The sequence below is a fragment of the Marmota monax genome, unplaced genomic scaffold (assembly GCF_021218885.2).
Source record: "Marmota monax isolate L192 unplaced genomic scaffold, Marmota_monax_Labrador192_F-V1.1 WCK01_AAM20220418_F8-fsc00115, whole genome shotgun sequence".
Lineage (NCBI taxonomy): Eukaryota > Metazoa > Chordata > Mammalia > Rodentia > Sciuridae > Marmota > Marmota monax.
The window spans coordinates 1,652,164-1,672,979 of NW_026694419.1; the positions used below are offsets into that span (position 1 = coordinate 1,652,164).

The 20,816-nt window shown below is 37.4% G+C and overlaps 1 protein-coding gene and 1 pseudogene across 1 annotated transcript in view; one reads left to right on the plus strand and one right to left on the minus strand.

Annotated features, from left to right (window-relative positions):
* Nucleotides 1-218: 218 nt before the first annotated feature.
* Chmp4c (charged multivesicular body protein 4C) overlaps nt 219-20,816 on the minus strand; it is a 29,419-nt gene continuing 8,821 nt past the window's right edge. Inside the window, exons 2-5 of the mRNA XM_046468248.2 lie at nt 8,655-8,832; nt 6,261-6,375; nt 2,641-2,794; nt 219-2,449 (exon numbers count right to left, since the gene is read on the minus strand). Coding sequence (XP_046324204.1) covers nt 2,385-2,449; nt 2,641-2,794; nt 6,261-6,375; nt 8,655-8,832 — 512 coding nt within the window. The 3' untranslated portion in view covers nt 219-2,384. The remainder of the gene's footprint in view (nt 2,450-2,640; nt 2,795-6,260; nt 6,376-8,654; nt 8,833-20,816) is intronic.
* Nucleotides 10,030-10,445, plus strand: LOC124109560 (small ribosomal subunit protein eS24-like; annotated as a pseudogene).

Consider the following 20,816-nt stretch of genomic DNA (forward strand, 5'->3'; position numbering starts at 1 on the left):
GTTATGAGGATTTCCTCTCCTTTCTTAAAATCATGGAGTACATTTCTTAGTTGGTTTAGTGAAGATAGGGAGTATATTTATAAGAGCTGCTTTCACGTTCTCCCCTTCTATCATCTGTGTCATTTCTGGATCTGTTCCTACAGTTTGATTTTTCTCTTTGTTATAGATTGCACATCCCTGCTGGGGCCTGTCATAACAAAATATCATAGCCTAGGAGCTGAAAAACTGCATAAATTTATTTCTCACAGTTCTAGAGGCAAAGAAGTCCAAGTCAAGGCACCAGTAGATAGGGTATCCGAAGAGAGTTCACTCTGGTTCATGGTTGGCACTTTTCACTGTGTCCTCAGTTGACTGAAGAAGTTATAAACAAGCTCCTTGGGCCCATTTTATAAGGGCACTAATCCCATCCTGAGAGTTCTGCCCTCATGAATTCATCACCTCCCCAAGACCCTGCCTCCTACTACCCTCACCTGAGGGTTAGAACTGCAATGCATGTATTCTGGGGAGATGCAAACATTCAGGCCATCGCTGCTGCCTGCCTGCTAGGGCACGCTTACCCTCTTGTGTGTGCACTCACTCTCTCACTCTCTCCCCTCTCTCCATAGCGACTTCCTTTCTAGAATGTTTCTCCACAAATTTCCTAAGCTCAGCAGGACTACCAGGTTGTTTGGGTTCCCTTTCCCCATAGAGGAATGAGCCAGGGCCATGGAAGTGCTTATGTGATTGGTTTCCTTTCTGTGGGAATCTCTATCCAGTGCTATCTGTTGTCCAATGTCTGAAAACTGTTGTTGCATGTACTCTATGTCAGTTTTCTAGTATTTGAGGAGAAAAGACAAATCTAGTTTATGTTATTCTATCATGGTCTAAAGGATATAAAAATTTAATTGCCACTCATTTAATAAATGTTGATTCAGTGCCTACTGTATATTAGAAACTGTGCAAAGATCTGGAGATTGACTGTTGAACTAAAAAAATATGCAGTCCCTGCCCTCGTGGTTACTACAGCCCATCAGGGAAAAAAATAACTAAAAATTACTCAAGTAAATATGTATGAGAGGGAGCAGAGTGCTATAAAAGTATATAATGGGAACACCTGATTTAGTTTGGGAAATCAAGAAACAAAGGACATTTTAACTAAGAGTTAAGGAATAAGGGAGATTTAATGTCAATATTCTACAGAGTAGGAATATTACCGAAGAGAGCAGCATATGCAAAAGGCCTGTTGCAGAATGAAAACCATTAGGGATCATCCAGCCCAGCCCTTAGATTTCCCAATGAAGAAACAAGGGCTCAGAGAATTTATGACATTTGCCAGTTGCAGAAGAGGGTCTAAAATCTAGGAGTCCTACCTTCACATCTAATGTTCTTCCCATTCCACAATATTGCTAAATAAATGTAGAGAATACCAGAACACATTATGTAATGATTTTTTCATTTTATGGTTTATGGCATTTTATGAGTAATACATAATCTTATAATTTATCTTCATTTAAAAACAATTATGGCCAAAATTTTATTCAGGACATACTTTGAATTGTCAATATTTTTATATAGTTACAAAGTGTATCCCGGAACTTGTAAAAAAAAAAAAAAGTGCAAGAGAGCACAAAACAGAAAAGAATGAACACTCACATTTAACACAGAGAAGCCACAACAGCATCATAATGGCCTGGGAGTGTTAACGCAGCTCCCTAAGTGGCTAAATTACACCCCAGAGATTCTCACTCAGCAGTGTAAGCCTTTAGTGCTTTCAGACATTTTGGGAAATGCATCCATTGCCCCATTCCAAGCTTAATTGGCATAATAAATGTCAATTAAAGCTCCTTTAAGATTTTAAACTGCAAGACTCAAGTGAAACTATGTATGTATAGACTCTTACGGAGACTTCCCCACCAGAAGTCTTTCCTAAAAGAGACTCCACATATTTAGGTTTACCATGGGCGACATGGATAGACAACACACAACCTTGCATTCACATAGGAAAAGACGTTTCCCCAGCTATCCTAAACGTGTCCTTCATAAATGGCTTGCAAACTATTACATATCATACATGTCAGTAGAATTCAGCTTTCAACAAATAGAGAGAGAACATCAACTCAAGGACGGTAAATACAGGAGTCAACAGAGGAGAGAGATGTGTGTCCCCCACCATCAACATGGAGGGATCCTTTCAGAAGCTACCAGGAGGTCCTTCTTCCTCCTTCATTCGGTGTCTACACACAACTCCTTTCCTAACTTTTACTTATGAGGCTTAAAAGACAATTATTCATTCATCCAGTGTAAATATAAAGCAGGGTCTTTGTTAACTTCTGAACTTGGCAAAAATATTTTTTATGTCTCATACATAGTTCATCGATTTCGATTTCAGGAAATTCCACTTTATATTAAGTAGCCCAAGCTGCCAATTGCTTGATTCCATCGTCTTCGTCTTCTACCCTCCTGGAAGAGGCTGGAACATAAAAATGATTTTAAAAAAATTAGTCATTGACATCACTCCCACTTTCAGCCTACAAAAAGGTATGAATTACACGTAAAATGTGTTTATTTATGAAATCAAATGTAAATGAGTACTAAAAGAAGGGACGTGGCTATTATTTTTAGGAAACTGTAAGAACACAGGTAGTGGAGATGGGTACAGACCTGCTCGAGATCGGTGTGCAAAGGAGGATGCCGCTGGCCTTCTCTCTGGCTGTGCTGGGAGAGAAGAGGAAGGCACATTTGGAAGCCGAATATTTGTCATCTTCTTGTTTAATTCCTCCTGCTCCAGTTCTTCAAGTTCTGCCATCAACTCATCCTGAACGTAGGAGAAAGGAAGAATTACAGAGTTAACGTTTCAAGAAGTGGGTTTCCTTAAACACAATAACAAGAACATCTGCTACCCAATTGATATGTGAGAACCCAGTGAAATGGAATATTTATTTTAAAACTAAGTCTTTTTTGCAACACTGAGCAATGATTAAAAAATGAATATTTTGGGTTGTGCAAATTTGTTGTAGTTAATCTTATAATACTTCAGTAAACAGCCATTCAAGTAATTTGTGCTAGCTGAACATATAATCTCAGTTTCTGGGAAATTTACACCTTGCCTGTCATTTTTTCAATATGCTCTCTTCTTTTCTCCTGTTGAGAAGCTATGAAACTTTAATTGGAAGAAATAAATATTTTTATTTGGGCTAATGCTATTGAAAATAGAACAGTAAGCATAGCAAAAACCATAATGCAATAAAAATAAAAAGAATCAGAGATACTGTGGTACCTTTATCAAATCATCAAAGTTAACATAAATCATGTGTGTGCTTGGGTTAATAAAACTTCAGTTCAAAGACAGGTATAATGTATTTCTTTAACAATAGTCCAGAAGAGTCTGGTTTAATCTTAAACTATTCCCCGAACAAAAGCTGTAGAGAGGCAACATTAGTTTGAGATCTTAAGGATGTACGTCACCTTGTACCAGGTCTGAGATAACCTGAAGTATTTCACATCTATTGCCTCCATAAGTCTCAGATAGAGATCAGCTCCCCTCAGGAAAAAGTCAAGAGTCAAAATTAAATTTACCATCATTGAATTTTTTAGGTTATCACAATTAGAAATGACCTGGGACACCCTTAGAGTCAACCAGGTAGATTCTTCATTCATTCATTCACTCTTGATTCCACAAATTTAGGACAGAGTTTGAAATCAGTACTAGAGATGCAAAATTGAATCCACACTCCCCACATTCAAGGAGTGCATGCTTAAATTTGGGAGAAAGCCATGTAAACAAATATATTAAAGTAAGGTTAATAACACCATGGAGCAAGAGAGGAGATACTTAAGCCAAGTCCTCATTGATCAAATTCATGAGTATCAGATTTGCAGAAAGTTGACCTCTATTAAACTGACTGCACATTAAAAAAATAAAATAAGAAGGTGTATACCATCAGGTCATGTGAAACAGCATAATGAGTGTGGCTAAGTGCTTTACACTTCTCCTCAGTTTATATAAATAAAATGATAATAGAATGAATAGTCTGATGCCTAGTTCTGCTCAAAAAACAAACATAGTAACTGTGGTAATGGCAGAATGAGCTGCTTTATGTTGACTGCATGCCCAGAATGCCATGGGTACTTGACAATTACCAACAGCACCAGAAAGACATTGATGTTTTCTTCAGTAAATATGATGGACACAGTAGCTATCTCCTCCATCATTTTTAGCCTTTCAGTTCCAAACTCTTATTTGATCATTTTAGAAAAGAATTTTAGAATTTAATAAGCTTTGGAGATAATCCAGTGATCCAAGAGTTTCCATTCTATCTATGAGAAAACTACAGGTGAGAAAAGTAAAGGGACTTAAGATGTCCTCATAAGCCCAAGGCCCTTTCCACCATGCCACAATGCATGCATTAGATGCTTGTTAGTCTACACCAGGGTTGGCAAATATTTCCTATAAAGGGTCAGATAGCAATGTTTTAGGTGTTGCAGGTCACATATCTTTCCATCACATAGTCTTCTTTGTAGTTGTTTTCTACAATACTACAAAACTGAAAAACCTTCTTGGCTCTAGGCCAGACAAAAACAAGCAAAGGGAATGATTTGGTCTTCAAGCCATATTTTGCCAACCTCTTGTCTATGCCATTTTTTTTTTAGTACCTCACTTTTTTTTTATTGGTTGTTCAAAACATTACAAAGCTCTTGACATATCATATTTCATACATTTGATTCAAGTGGGTTATGAACTCCCATTTTTACCCCGTATATAGATTGCAGAATCACATCGGTTACACATCCACGTTTTCACATATTGCCATACTAGTGTCTGTTGTATTCTGCTGCCTTTCCTATCCTCTACTATCCCCCCTCCCCTCCCCTCCCATCTTCTCTCTCTACCCCATCTACTGTAATTCATTTCTCTCCCTTGATTTTTTTCCCTTTCCCCTCACATCCTTTTATATGTAATTTTGTATAACAATGAGGGTCACCTTCCATTTCCATGCAATTTCCCTTCTCTCTCCCTTTCCCTCCCACCTCTTGTCCCTGTTTAATGTTAATCTTTTTCTCATGCTCTTCCTCCCTGCTCTGTTTTTAGTAGCTCTCCTTATATCAAAGAAGACATTTGGCATTTGTTTTTTAGAGATTGGCTAGCTTCACTTAGCATAATCTGCTCTAATGCCATCCATTTCCCTGCAAATTCCATGATTTTGTCATTTTTTAGTGCAGAGTAATACTCCATTGTGTATAAATGCCACATTTTTTTTATCCATTCATCTATTGAAGGGCATCTAGGTTGGTTCCACAGTCTTGCTATTGTGAATTGTGCTGCTATGAACATCGATGTGGCAGTATCCCTGTAGTACGCTCTTTTAAGGTCTTCAGGGAATAGTCTGAGAAGGGCAATAGCTGGGTCAAATGGTGGTTCCATTCCCAACTTTCCCAGAAATCTCCATACTGCTTTCCAAATTGGCTGCACCAATTTGCAGTCCCACCAGCAATGTACAAGTGTACCCTTTTCCCCACATCCTCGCCAGCATTTGTTGTTGTTTGACTTCATAATGGTCTATGCCATTTTTTAAACTCAGTTATCACTCAATTCTCACTTTCTAGGATTCCATGGAGCCACATTGTACTTGTTAGATGTATCGTTTTTAGTATCACATAGAAGGAAGTTGGACTCTGTGCTATGCTACTCTAGTATGTGGACATGTTTTTAAACATGCCCTAGTCCTACTTGTGTATGCTTTGAGTAGCGCAGCTGAAATTCACAGTGCAAACACCACCAACATAATTACCTCCTCTCTGTATTATTAGACTGATTAATCTAAACAGAATGTATGTGTTAATAATGCCACCCCACATTATGTTGTTTCATAATCTGACTAATAAACAGAGGCAGCCGGACCTCTAATTTAACATCTACAAAGCATGATGCCTGCATTTTGCAAAGCAACACAGTCTGCTTTGTTTGCCCAGATGTGTGAGCACTCGATCCCTCCTAACGGGGCTATTCAGACTCCAACCATTAAAAGTCAGTAACTTTACATAATCACATGCCGCTTTTCCTTAATAGCTGAAAACTTAATTACGAGGCTGTTTGCCAAACTAGATTAATCTTTCCTTTAAATCAGAGCTACTAACTCTTCATTTCTCCCTCAAAAGAAGTACATTTTCAACAAATATCATTTATTCTCCAAGGAACAAAAGAATCTACCCACTACATGCTCTAGGCTGCTACCCTATTGTGGTATAGCAGCCACAAACCACATTACCATTGTGTTACCTACCTCATCAAAGCCATCGTTAAATCCAACCCGTTGAGAAAATGCTTCTGAGATTTCTTGGGCAATGTCCTGTTGCTCTGTGATGTCTTGCATCAAGTCATCTATTTTGTTCAGATCCCTGGCAAATAATAATTTGTTGAAATATTTTAGGATTTTACCTTAAAATTATAAATGTAGGCATAATCCCATATGAAAAAATTAGTGAATTTATTTTTTATTTGAGATAGAGTCTTGATGTGTTGCCCAGATGGATCTCAAACTCCTGAGCTGAAGTGATCCTCCTGCCTCAGCCTCCCAAGTAATTGGGATTATAGGTATATACCACCAAACCCCACCACAATGAGTCAATTTAATATAAACTTTGTGTGTGTGTGATGCTAGGGATCAAATCTGGGGCCTTGTGCAGGCAAGGCAAATACTCTACCAACTGAGCTATATCCCCAGCCCATAATATAAACTCTTAATTATTTCAGTAGCATAACAAAAATTCCCCACTGATATAAAGTTGATAAATATCAACTTAAAAATAATTTGCACTTCAAAAAACTTAACAATCCTTTATATGCACCTATATTTTAAATATTAAGTAAATATCCATTACCTTTAGGAGTTACTATAAATCAAATTATTTTATAACAGAATTTATGGGGCCATTTTGAAATTTTGTATAAAAGGGCATTTGTAAAAATTTAGATATATACTACCATATATTACTTCTATAGGAGATATACCACGAACCACCAGGGACCACCAAGATGGAGATATGTATGGCAGCTCTCAATAGCCACTTTCTGAAAGCAGCATTTGTAGAAGCTGAACTCTGGGACTAGAGATCTAATTTCTATAATACCTCAGATCCTGATGCCCTGAGGGTTTTCCCACAGTGTGATGCCCCAGGAGATTATTAAAGGGAAAAGGATTTGGCCTATGGGTACCCCAGAAGAATCAGCAACTACAGCAAAGGAATCCAGGTGTCTCCAAATCATTCCTTCAGCTCCAAAACGAGGCCAAGCTGATTGGATACAAGGATACAAGGTTACTTCATTATTAAGTAACCTAAACACTGAAAGTTTGTGTCCCAGAAGAATTAGTCTTTTTGAGTTTCTCAGATTCTCTCCATATGCTATGACCACAGAGTACTCTGACATATTTTCACGCAGTAATCAAAAAGAATACTTTTATCACTCTCCTACACCCTTTATCTCCAATCCTTACTATTATATCTATAATGAATATATTTATTAAAAGGAGAATGAGAAATGTGTTGCTAAAGTTTGGGGCTGGGTGTGAATTTTTCTCAAAAGGAACACAATGGTGTGATGCTGTTGAACTATCTGGGGAGAGACTAATTTGTACATTTCAGCACCCAGCTTCCAGCAACCATAGAGACTTTAGAGTCTGATAACGAATCTAATGACCTCTCTAAAGCTGCCAAAATGGCGGCTGATTGTTAATGAACTACAAAGGCAAGAAAATGTTCGCAAGGCTGTCTTCGCTGCCCCAGCCTCTGCCTTTTCCACTCTTCCTATCCTGTGCAAATCTGTCTACATCCCTCAGGCATTCATTGCTCTTATGCATCTTTGACCAAGATTCCACTGTCATGACTAACACCAGGAAAGGATCAGGTCACTGGCATTTACTTCCCAATGTGGGTGTGAACCAAACTGCCACCAGCCCCACTACCACGATGAATGATTATTGAGTGCTTACTCCGAAAACTGTGTTGAGTGCATTTCATCTAGCATCTCATTGAAATTTCCAATTTACAGATAAGGAAACTGAATCAGAGAGAGAGAGAAAGCAATCTGCCCAAGGGATTGTCCCTGGGCAGCTGGGATGATAAGCCAGCAAATTTGAGCCCCAAAGTATAAAATTTCATTCCCACAACTATTACTCTCTCTATATTCTATATCTATTCTACAAAGTTCTCAAACCTTGGGTGGTATCAGAATCACTTGGGAAGTTGGTTAAAAACAAACAAACAAATAAAAAATCCTATCCTACTCCCAGGAACCTGGAATCTGTTCCCTTTAACAGCTCAGATTCCCACCCAAGTTGGACAACCACTATTCCTCGGCACAGATGTTGACATTGAAGGGTCTTTTTTTAAATTATAGAATTAAGGTATGTACAGAGATGGAATTTCAAGCAATCATAGAGAACTAAGAAACATGAAGGATAAAAATGTACACCCTTCTTTTTTTCATGGCTGGTTGGTTTGTCCTCGTCTTTTTTGTCATGGCAACCTCTGATTTACCTCTGAGAAAGCATTCCATTCAGTATGCCAAAGAGCCTCAAATGAGTAAAGAGATTCCTGCTAAAATCATCATGTAATTTCAAGGGCTTTTCCCAACACTGAGGGCATTTATGATTCAGAGGGAGAACAAAGTCACGCACATGTTTTCATGAACAGCTTTCATTGCCTTTGCTGCAAAGCCCATGTTCCTCAACACCTCTGTGTTGGTGTGGGAGTTTTCCAAAGCTTCTCTCTGGAACTCAATGGTGGAAAGGGTGCCGTCGATCTGAGTGAGCTGCTTTTCCAACCTCTTCTTTCTCTTTAGCGCCTGCAATGCAGCTAAACAAGGGAGAGACCACATTCATAAGGGAAGAGACACTACTCAAGGCATTTACACACACCACCCACAGACTCAGAACTGCTGATACCTAAGACAAAGCGCACACCAAACACTCCTGAGACACTAAAGGGTGACATCTCTCAAACACTGTGTTATGCTTTCTTCCAAAGATCTGGAAGGTACAACAGAGGACACAAAGTCAATTATAATATTCCATGAAATATAACACAGAAACATTTTTTTAAAAGATAAAAATATGAGTAAAACTATGCAAAACAAAAAAAGTCTTTAGAGGACCAAAGGACCTGAATGGTTGTCAACTCTAGTCCTCTTCCTTAAAGGTGAGTTTATGGAGACACATTTAATTGACTTGCTTAAAGTGAGACCACTAATGGGTGGCAGCTGGAACCAGATCCTGGAGTGTGGACCTACATGTCTTGATTTGAAATGATTAAGAAATGGTCATTAAGGTTACATCTAACCAAGAGTCCGTAAAATCAGTGCAGTTAGAGTCATCCTCAAGGAGTACATGGCATATGGGTGTCATAAAAGAACATTGCCTTCAGAGAAACAATATCCAAATAACCTTCTTATTCACCCCTTAGCAAGATAATCTTACCTATATCAATTTGAAACCACAAAACTAAGAGTCCTTTGACTTTAGCATTTTGAAAGGCAACATTATCAGGCCCTAAAATGTTCATTTTTTATATTTATTTTTTAGTTGTAATTGGACACAATATCTTTATTTCACTTATTTATTTTTATGTGGTGCTGAGGATTGAACCCAGGGTCTCATGCCTGCAAGGAGAGCGCTCTACTGCTGAGCCCCCTAAAATGTTCATTTTTGATAAAGCATTTGGGGGAAGTGCAAGAAAAGAATAGCAGAAGAATGTTAGCATAAAGAGAAGTGATAATTAAATGGATTTGACAAAAGAACTCAAATAGTTTGTGGATTTGGACAGAAGCAGATGAGTTATTACAACATACTTCTGGGAGAAAACTCCTTCTGTTCGCAGGAATTGCTTTTTGTAACTCCAACAAATTTACTTATTCCAGTGTTTTTTCACTGGTTCACAGACTCATAGGCATTGTATTTTCTTAATAGATTTTATTAGTCATCTGTGAAGCTCTTTTCCTCCCTGTCTGGCTACCTGAGGATCAGCCACCATCATGAATGACACATTCATATCCAGACCAGGAAGTCCATGACCAACTGACCACTTCAGAGGGAACAAATGGTTACTGATTTCCTTCACCTTGAGAAGACAACAGTACATAAAACAGATTCTCAGGAAAATCTAGTCAAAATGTACAAGACCACCCCAGACATCATCTTTGTTTTTGGATTTAGAACCCATTTTGGTGATGGCTTTGGCATGACTTATAATTCTTTGGGTTATGCAAAGAAAAGTGAATACAAATATAGCCTTGCAAGACATGACATACACAGAAGAAAAAGACCTCAAGAAAACAGTGAAAGGAACAGAAGAATAGAACAAAGGGAGTCAGGGGAACTGCAAAGGCCAGTGTTAGTGCCAGCAAAATGCAGAGTAAAGACTCTGCCATGACTATCTGTGGCAATTGTGCCAGTTTTTCACAAGAGGGTTAATAAACTGCAAAGACTTTAAAAAATCAGCACAAAATATCATCCTATATCCCACTTATATTTTTTTTCCTTAAATTCCATCTTGTCTTATATTCATATTTTGGCCTTCTTTTGGTTACAGTTTGCTTTTAATAAACTTTTTCATGGACCTCTATTTCAAATTTTTATTTGCCCCTTTTTAGAATGCCTATTAAAAATAGCATATACTCGAATGTTGTTATGGTTTAGGTATGAGGTATCCCTCAAAAGCTCTCGTGTGAGACAACACAAGAAACATAGAGGTGAAATGATCAGATTACGAGAGAGGTTTAACCTAATCAGTGCATTAATCCCTTGATGGGGATTAACTAGGTAGTAACTGTAAGCATGTAGGGTGTGGTTGGAGGAGGAGGGTCACTGGGGGCATGACTTTGGGGTTTATATTTTGTCCATGGTGAGGGGAGTTCTCTCACTCTCTCTGCTTCCTGGTGGCCATGTCCTGCATCACACCCGTCCACCTTGATGTTCTGCCCACCTCAGGCACAGAGCAATGGAATTGGTGGTACTTGAACTAAGACCTCTGAAATTGTGAATCCCAAATGAACTTCTCCTCTTCTAAAATTTTTATTGTTGGGTCTTCTGGTCTTCTTTTTTTCAGGGGCATGGTACTGGGGAGTGAACCCAGGAGTACCTAACCTCTGAGTTACATCCCCAGCCCTTTCTATATTTTATTTTGAAACAAGATTTTGCTAAGTTGCTTAGGGCCTCAATAAGTTGCTGAGGCTGTCTTTAAATGTGATTCTCTTGTCAGCCTCAGGAGCCACTAGGATTACAGACATGTTCCACTGCATGTGGCCATAGCCTCATTTATTACAATAATTGATTTTACAAAATATGATCTTTTTACTGTCAACTTCTGTGTCTTCTGATTGTTGTACATTTTGTCCTCATTGCTTTCTTTTCTTTATGTAGATTAGTCAAGTATTTTTGTTCATTTTTTCACTATAATTTGTGCATATACTAAATTTATTCTCCTAACAAATACACTTGTATTTAAAATATATACATATAATTAAATAAGTTTTGTAACCCTATTGAAAATTGATCAGTCTATAATTTACTGTTCCCAAACAAGATTCCCTTCCCACCCCAGACTCCACAATGTCTAAATAATCTGCAATTTTTTTTGACTTCGAGATGACTAACAAATTTCTTGCTATTCTTTCAATTTTTTAAGGGACTTTTTCTCAATAATAAGCATCATATGCATAATTTCACTAGTTATTTACACTAATCTGTATGTTTAGTGGCTTATTTTCTTACTATTGCTCCTTATATTCTACATTGTTCTCTTTGATGGCTTTTTAAATTTTACTGAAGTGAATCTTTTTTCAGCAAAGTATTTTTAGCATATAGATAAAATACTGTAGATATACTTATATAAATGTGCATAGATGTAAACTCTGAATACCTATAGGTCTGAAAAATCTGTATTTTGTTTCAAACTTGCATGATAATTTAGACTTTTCCAGAATTCTAGATGCCAAATATTTTAAAATTTTAAGACTCTATTCTGTTGTTTTGCAGTAGTCAACATCTCAAAAGTTTGATTAAAAAATTCTAATTTATTTGTAAATGCTTTGCCTTTTTGTTTATCCTCTGAAAGTATTTGAGATTCTATTTTTTATATTAAAGTCATGAAATTTCCCTAGGATAATTCTAGGCATGTGCCTTTTATCTTTTGTTTTTTCCAACTAAGCATTTTTATTGTGAAGAATTAGAATAAAAATTTCCTTTAGCTTGAGGAAAAAGTGTTCCATTTTTCTTTTGTTTCTTCTCTGTTCTCCAATATTTCTGTCACTCTCCTCTGAAATCCCCACTTATTTTTAAATTATCTCTACCATCACCTGTTCCCACATAAATATTCTGTTTTCTCTCTTTTGAAACCTCTGTGAGATGGATACCAGCTTCTTTGGCTCTATCCCCTAACTTATTAGTTTGTCTCTCCATCTTTTTGATCAATATTCAGGGAGAATTTCTTGATTTTATTTTCCTGATTACTAGTTTCATCTTCACCTATATTCATTTTACCTTTTTCTTGCCCTTTAATTGGTTTTTAAATTATGTTTTTAATTTCTAACTTCTTGTTTTCTACCTGCAGATTTCTATGGCAGCATTCTCTGGTCTCACAGATGCAATAGCCTCTTGAACCCTGAAGATTCAATACAAGATGTTTATTACCACCTTTCATTTCTGAAACTCTCTCTCTTCTCTTGGGTTCTATTGTCTGCTTTGCTTATCTTGATGCTTTTGCATAACTGCCCTTCCTCAAAATGCTTCTGATTGTCTCTTGTGAAATATTTCTCCCTCCTGGCAGTGGTGACTTTTCTTCCTACCCTCCCTACCCACTGTGGGGTCTGAGGTTACCTCAGGCTCTGCTGTTTTCCTCTTCGGGTGTGGCACCACAATTAAGCTTTTATTGAACAGCATTACACTTTAATTATAGAACAGCTCTTATTTGCTTATCCTGTCCTGTAGGAAAGAACTAAAACAATTTCTTCTTAAGTCAATTGGCTCAAAGACCTTCTTACAAGATCACACTTAAGAGAGCCTTACCACATTAATGACCAATCTGTGGGAGGGTTTTCTCCAATGCACAGGGAGAATGGCCAGCTGACCCCCTGGGCTATCCCTCTGTCTGTGGATCCACAGCTACTGCTGTATTTATCACACTGTATTGTAATTATTTGTAAAATCTGTTCTGTTCCATCTCTCCTGTGCCTAATTATAAACATTTTGATGAAAGAGCATCTTACGTCTCTGTTTCTCCAGCAACTTGTCCAATTCCTACGACTGGGTCAATAAAATACATAACAAAAAGTAACATTTACTGATAATTTTCTATATGCCAAACTGGTGCTAAGTGCTTTGTGTGCATGATACGATTTATGCCACTTAACACACACACACAAAGAGTACATACTACAATAAGCCATTTTAAAGATGATGGAATAAACTAATATTAAATGAATAAATTTCATGATTTTGTGCCCACAGTACAATAACAACACAGTCCAGTGAAAAGAGTATGGAGTGTGGACCTTCTTCCCCAATTTAACAGATGTGTCACTTCGCTTCTTTGAGCTTCAGTTTGTTGTTCTGGGAATGGGGATTAAATCAGGCCTAGGAATTATAAGAACTGGGATCATTTATATAGCCCCTGTGAATGACAGGGGCATAGCCACTAAATATTACTATCAATGTCAGTGATTTATATAACATTCTTAATAAGATTGTCTATCCCAATTCTGATAACCCTTCAAAACAAATTACTTAGTTTTTTTTCGGTATAACTCACCATAATAGGAACACAATATTACAAAACAGCTGTGCATTTCAATAGGTACAGCAAACCACGGTTTCCAGCAGAGAATCCTAAAAAGCTGACTAGCAAATACACATCTCTTCCCCCAGCACTCTGGAACGTTTCCAGGGGGTCTCCTCCCTCACTTGCCAGGCTGTTCTGTGCAGTGGTACCTACTGACCCAAGAACATTTCCTTCCAGAAAATTTTACAAGTTCTCCATGAAGAAATATGCCATATTTCCTAGTAAAAATTATAGATTTTTTTAAATTAAGAAATATAATTTGGTATAAAGAAGTCTTGGAGTCTCCAAACCTATATTTTAATCCTATCTTTGCCACTTAATAACTGCGCAAAATAATCTTAATGTGTACCCTTAACTCTCCTTACTGATGTCCCCTCACTGGAATAATAACAACACCTAGAAGACAACAATAGAACTGAGAAGCTGCCTGCTTCCAAACCTGGGCTCCCTCAATCTACAACTATATGGCTTTAAATAACTTGCTTAGCCTCGTGGTTAATGGGAATATACCTCACTCAGTTGTTAAAGATTAAATGAAATAACACAAGTAAAATGCTTAGTGCCATGCCTGGCACATACTGCATAATAACTAAATATTAGGGGTCTTTGTCCTCATGGCCATTTCCTTCATAGGCTGTCGGAACCCCAACAGGGAATATACACAATATGAACTCACCATTTGCAAAATGGTAATTATTAATAAATTCTGGTTCGGACACGATTTTAAATGCCTATGTTAACACATGGTTTCTGCCTCTCAAAATATTTAAGAGAAATGTAAAATTCACTCAGGATTGGGACCTCAACTTTAATTCCTATATTGCAAACTGCAGATTGGCCAGCACCAGAGTCCCAAACTCAGACAGAGCCAGGAAGGTAATGAAAGTAAGTGAAGCAGAGAGAGGGTCAGGAAAAGGGCTTTCTTTCTTTTCTCTCCTATGAGAAAGAGAAATGTTTCTCTACTGTACCATTAAAAAACAATGACAGGACAGGCACAGCGGCATGCACCTCTAATCCCAATGACTCGGGAGGCTAAAGCAGGAGGATTGCAAGTTCACGGCCAGCCTCAGCAACTTAGCAAAACTTATATCAAAATAAAAAATATTAAAAGGGCTGGGGATGTAGCTCAGTGTGATAAAGCACCTCTGGGTTCAACCTCTAGTGCAAAAAAAAAAAAAAAAATCCAGTGCCAGGGCATTGGACACTAGCCTCAGACTCAGGACCTCAAGAGAAGTAAGGGGGACCCAGAGACCAGAGAGCATGTGCATGATCTAATAGAAGCAGCACCTCTGGGCTTCTGTCTATGGCTGCCCTGCAGACCTACAGGCCTAGCCCCCCATATATTCCAAAGAAGTAAGAAATCTGGATTTGCAAGCAAAGTCCCCAAATTTTAATTTTAAATACTGATTTAAATATTTTTTATAAATCTTGCATAGGTAAAACCAATGACTCCTACATGACTAGATCTCACATCTACTGTGACTTTTGTTTTTTAATATTTTTTAGTTGTCAATGGACCTTTATTTTATTCATTTATATGTGGTGCTGAGAATCAAACCCAGTGCCTTACACATGCCAGGCAAGCACTCTACCACTGAGCCACAACCCCGGCCCTACTACTATGACTTTTTGAGAAGGCATGCAACAAATGCTGCAAATCAAGCATAGCTCCTGATATGGTAAAGGACAATTTTAGAACCATGTAGTTTAACCTGTTTGGAAGGTATAATTACATTTTCCAGACTCCCAGCATGTGTTTTTAAGCAGCTGGTGAGAACTGGGCAACTTTCTTTCTAAAACAAAAGAAACTATTGTATCCCTCTGTGGTGGAGAAACAGCCAAGAGTTTCCTCTTCTCACATAATAGTGACGTCCCTTTAGCAATGGAGCTGCAGAACAATGTACTTTATGTTCAGGAGAACATAAGTCAATACAGGAGAGTCCTGACTGCTGACCACCGGAGATTGAGAATGAAATGCAAGAACTATCCACTTCAGTCAAAATAAAAGCCATCCTATACAACTCTGCTGCCAAAGGAGGAAGACTTTCAGTCATCTGCTCCAAAGAACTTAAAATAGCAAAAAAGGGCTGTAGCTTCATTGCTTGAATAATGCGTAGGGCATGTTGGTTTTAAAGGTCAGTCTGTTTTCTCATCTAGGATGTATAAATGTGTGCATTGCTAATCCTGGCAAACAGGAAGAACCTTTTAGGAGCCATTTTATCCAGTGACTTCAGACAACCCTGGTCATGAAATATGAAACTGCATTACGTCAGCTCTTCTCTATGAATGGATGAGCTCTAAGGAAGGAAGAACTAATAGACGAGAGTCTGAAGATTAAGCCAGTTATGAGAGTTCTTAAGAGAGCTATGTCACAGATAATTGGTTATGTCATCTTTTGTTTTTAACTGGGGAATCTCATGATCAGGTTTTATTTGAGGAAGTTTACTGTAAGCCCTGTTCATATTCACATACAAATCACCTCGTAAATTAAGCAGTGCCTTCCATTTGTGGTACATGATTTTAGTTCTCAGAAAGCACAATCTGAATAAGCGTCACAAGCATTTTACAAGTGGGATAAAAATAAAATCTTTTGGTTCAAAATCACAGGTTAGATTGGAAACAGCTGAGGAAATACTATAAAATTTTAACAGTCATTTAGCCGGGGACATCCCATTATGAATTTTCCTCGGTTTGTGCACATTCAAAGAATGTTCTTTGTTCATTTATTTCAGTAACCTAACACACACCTATTAAGGATCTACCACATGCCTGGCACTTTTAGGAACTAGAGGAACAAAGGAACAAGATGACAAACTCAGAAAGGCAAAATACAAAATGGATTCAGTTGCTTATTCACTATGCTGTAAGCATTTATTAGGGCTGGGGGTGCAACTCAGTGGTGGAGCACTTGCTTAGCATGTGCAAGACCCTGGGATGGATTCCTGCACCACATAAATAAAAGAAGCATTTATTAAGCACCTACTATGTTATAGGCACTGCCCCCAAGGACAGTAATATGCATAAGTAACATTCTCCATCTCAAGTCGTAGTGAGAATGAAACATGTACACAGTACAATGGATACACAGAGATATTTGAATCTCTCTCTCTCTCTCTCTCTCTCTCTCTCTCTCTCTCTCTCTCTCTCTCTCTCTCTCTCTCGGGTAAGGGAAGGCTTCAGAGAGGAGGCAATGTAGATAAAGCCCAGTGACTATCTACACGTATACTCAATACACTGATCGATAAAAAAAAAACATGACCTCTCTCCTACTGCAAATCTCATACCAATATGAAGTTTCTGGCTGAGATATATTGGACACCAGGAACTATAAACCTCACAAATAGAGCAAATCACACCAGCTTGCCACACCAGCTGGATCTTATATATAACCTCCATATTTTCAGAGGTCTCCCAATATTAAATGTCATAAGAAGGGTAAATAGCAAACTAAAAAAAAAGCCTGGAACACAACAATGAAATATGGGATTATACAATGGCAAGACAGATGCCTGAGAAAACAGTAAAAGGGAATGAGATTGGAGAAGCTAAATCAGAGGTTTTCTGAGGAAAGAGCATTTGGAAGTGGAATATTGCAGTGAGCAATCCCACAACTTTGGACCTCATTTTGTATTTGAAAACATAGTGTTTGATTAATATTACAAAGTGAAAAAGATAAGTGGATCAGTGCCCTCCTCCTTCGCCAGATACAGAACAAATAGACAAGGACAATTACAGTGATTTTCCAACAGAAAAAATGCTCATCGCCTCATTCTAAATGGTTCACAGTTGCTTTTGAGGATGAGGCCATTCTTGCTGTCAGGATAGCATACAGGAGAATATTAGAGGAGGTAAACCCTAAGGGGAAGCTCATGATCCAAAATTGCTATCAACCCTGAACTATAGAAAAAGCAGAAATGTAGCAAAAAAGACTTACTTTAAATACCCAGTGAAACTCTCATTCCTTATAATTAATTGCTACAGAGGTCAATTGCCAGGCAAGTAGAAGTGATCTGTTATTGGAACAACATACCAATACATTAATTAAAATCTACTTGATACTCTTTGTGAAAACCTAATTAATTGTTTGACACCAGGCAGAATACATAACTGACTGAATATTTTACTTGCTACTAGTATTATTCATAACCTCACAAATTGGTAATCTTTGTGGACCTCCTGTTACCTAGAATATAAGAAAAATGGTATGAATATGAAATCAGCAAATGTTAACAGAAAAAAACAGAAATAGCTTCTTATGCTTAATTTTACAGGGTATATGTGTACTTGGGGTGTAATATATACATCTACGTATGTAATATGTTATTTAAATGTTATGTATATATTTAATGTGGTTCTATTTTCTACTTATTGGAAAAATTCTTTGTTCATGTGATGCAGCAATAGTTTGAAGCACTATGCAAGTAACCACGAATTTGCTCTATCACTTGAAGTTCAAGGACCAACAAACCATATTCCTTTTAGATCTCACTGTCTATGACTTTATAACCACTCCTTTGAGAACTTATGGTAAACAAATTTTGGAGTTATTCAAGATGAGTATTAGTATTTTAAACTCTTTAGAAATATACTTATCCTGAAATTAATATCACACTATACTATTCTCTAATTCTTTAAAGACAAGTAACACTCAACAAATCAAGATAGTTTTCATGAATAAAATTATTAAATATTTAAAGCTCACAAAATGATATAACATGGGATCTCATATGTGTGAATCTTCATGTGTGTGTGTGTGGTGTGGGGGGGGGGGTTCTGGGGATTGAACCCAGTGGGCACTTTACCCCTGAGCTACATCCCCACCACACCTTTTTATTTTTTATTTTGAGACAGGATCTCGATAAGCTGCTTAGGGCCTTGCTAAATGGCTGAGGATGGCTTTGAACTGTGATTCTCCTGCCTCAGCCTCCCAAACTGCTGGGATTACAGGCATGGGCCACCACAGCTGGCTGCATATACAATCTTTGAAAAGTATACAAATTAGTTTAACATAATCATAATTTTTTTTGTTCTCATTCTCTCTCTTTCTCTCTCTCTCTTTCTCTCTCTCTCTCTCCATGCAGTTAACAGAGTGTAACTTTTGCATTAGGATAATATTCTTGTTCAAACTCTAAGGTTTTATTTACTTCCACTCTGTATGTGCTAAATATGTGGAAAGAAATGGTATAGCTGTGAGTGGTACTATGTGCATGTAGTCCCAGCTATTTAGGAGACTCAGGTGGGAAGATGTCTTGAGACCAGCCAAGTAAACATATCAAGACTCTATTTCAAAAGAAACAAATAAAAATTCAAAAAAAGTGGTAATGTAAACAGCATGCTTACTGAGCAAGGCCCACAGAACAATGTCACACCGCAGAAAATAAGACACACCCATTATGACTATGTAGCCTACAACACTCTGTGAAAAAGTCAAAAAGATTCACTGGGAATTATTTAAAGAGAGAACAAAATGTCCAAAGTGCTAGTCAAACATTGGGTTGCATAATTTTTTTTTCTCTAAACTTCTTTTGAAGCCTTCATTTCCTTTAAGCTAGATGCTTGACAATTAAATTTTAATTTTTAATCAAGGATTTCACTTCTAATGCAGGATTCCTAACTTTTCATAGAGAATGAGCTCCTTTTCTTTGCCTGTAATTTTAGAATCACCATTCTTGCTTGCTTCCTTTTTGAGTGAGTTTTCTTCTGTGGGTAGTGATTACAGGGTTGGTATTTTAAGTCACTAGATTGTTAGACTGAATAAGAGATTAATGAGGCTGCACAGGGATATGGTAGTGGGGCCTGTCCCTACCTGAGGAGCTAGCTCATTGGTTGTCTAGTATGTTTGTTAGAACTTCTACCAAAGGATAATCCGTAGAAGCAGGAAAGACTAAAACCACTGGTAATGTGTACTGAAAGCATTAACCTGATTACATTTACTAAGGGGGAAGATCAAGAATGTGATTTAAAATAATAATAATAAGTCCTAAATATTATCTGTTATATTAAGTATCTGGGATAATTAAAAAAGTACATTCACATGCAATCAAGCTTATTATACAAACAGAACAACAGCACAGTTCACTCATGCCCATTCCAAACCTGACCTATAAAGCAAAATAAGTTTAAAAAACTGAGTATTAGATATTGAACCTTCTATCTCATTGGCTAGAGTAGCATACATTTTTTCCTTTCCTGTTATTTTGAAAATTATCTTAAATGAATAGTTCTAAATGCTGAGAAACATGCCAACACCTTAAGAACACATGTCGGGGGTTGGGATTGTGGCTCAGCAGTAGAGCGCTCACCTAGCACGGGTGGGACCCAGATTCGATCCTCAGCATCACATAAAAATAAAGGCATGTGTTGTGTCCATCTACACTTAAAAAATAAATATTTAAAAAAAGAGTTTTAAAAAAAAGAACACATGTGGGTAAGCTCACAGTTCTCTTCTGCCATAGTTTCCTTGAAATTGTATCAAGTCCTCTGACACTGGTATAGTTACAGGTTAATGCAGATTTTCTATGTTTCTCTATCTTATTTTGTCTGATTCAATAAGCTGAAAAAAATAGTAGACAACAAGAAAACTCACATTCTTTTTTTAACATACATATTTCTCCAAATATAGTGTCTTCCCACTCTGGTGGAATTTAAATGAAGAATAATAATGAATGTTTCAATATTCATAATACTGTTTCAAATTCATTAATGTTTTAGAAAAGTGGGTGTAGTGTTATGCAACATTACAAAGAGTCCCAACTGTTCTTCTGGAAGTGGCCAGAATGCATCAGTGAATTGTCAAAATCTGTGCCACACGTACATGACAGAACAATTTTCGAGCTTCAATATCGTACACTTTAATTCTGAGAAGTTAGAAAATAAGACTGTGAATACTACAAGTCCATATGAGTTCCCAAAAATGAAAAATGCCAAACTGTTTAACCTTATGGGCATCTTTTCTTTGGATGCTGACTCAAAGGAAAATTCACTTGTTGGCTTTCTAATCTAGCACA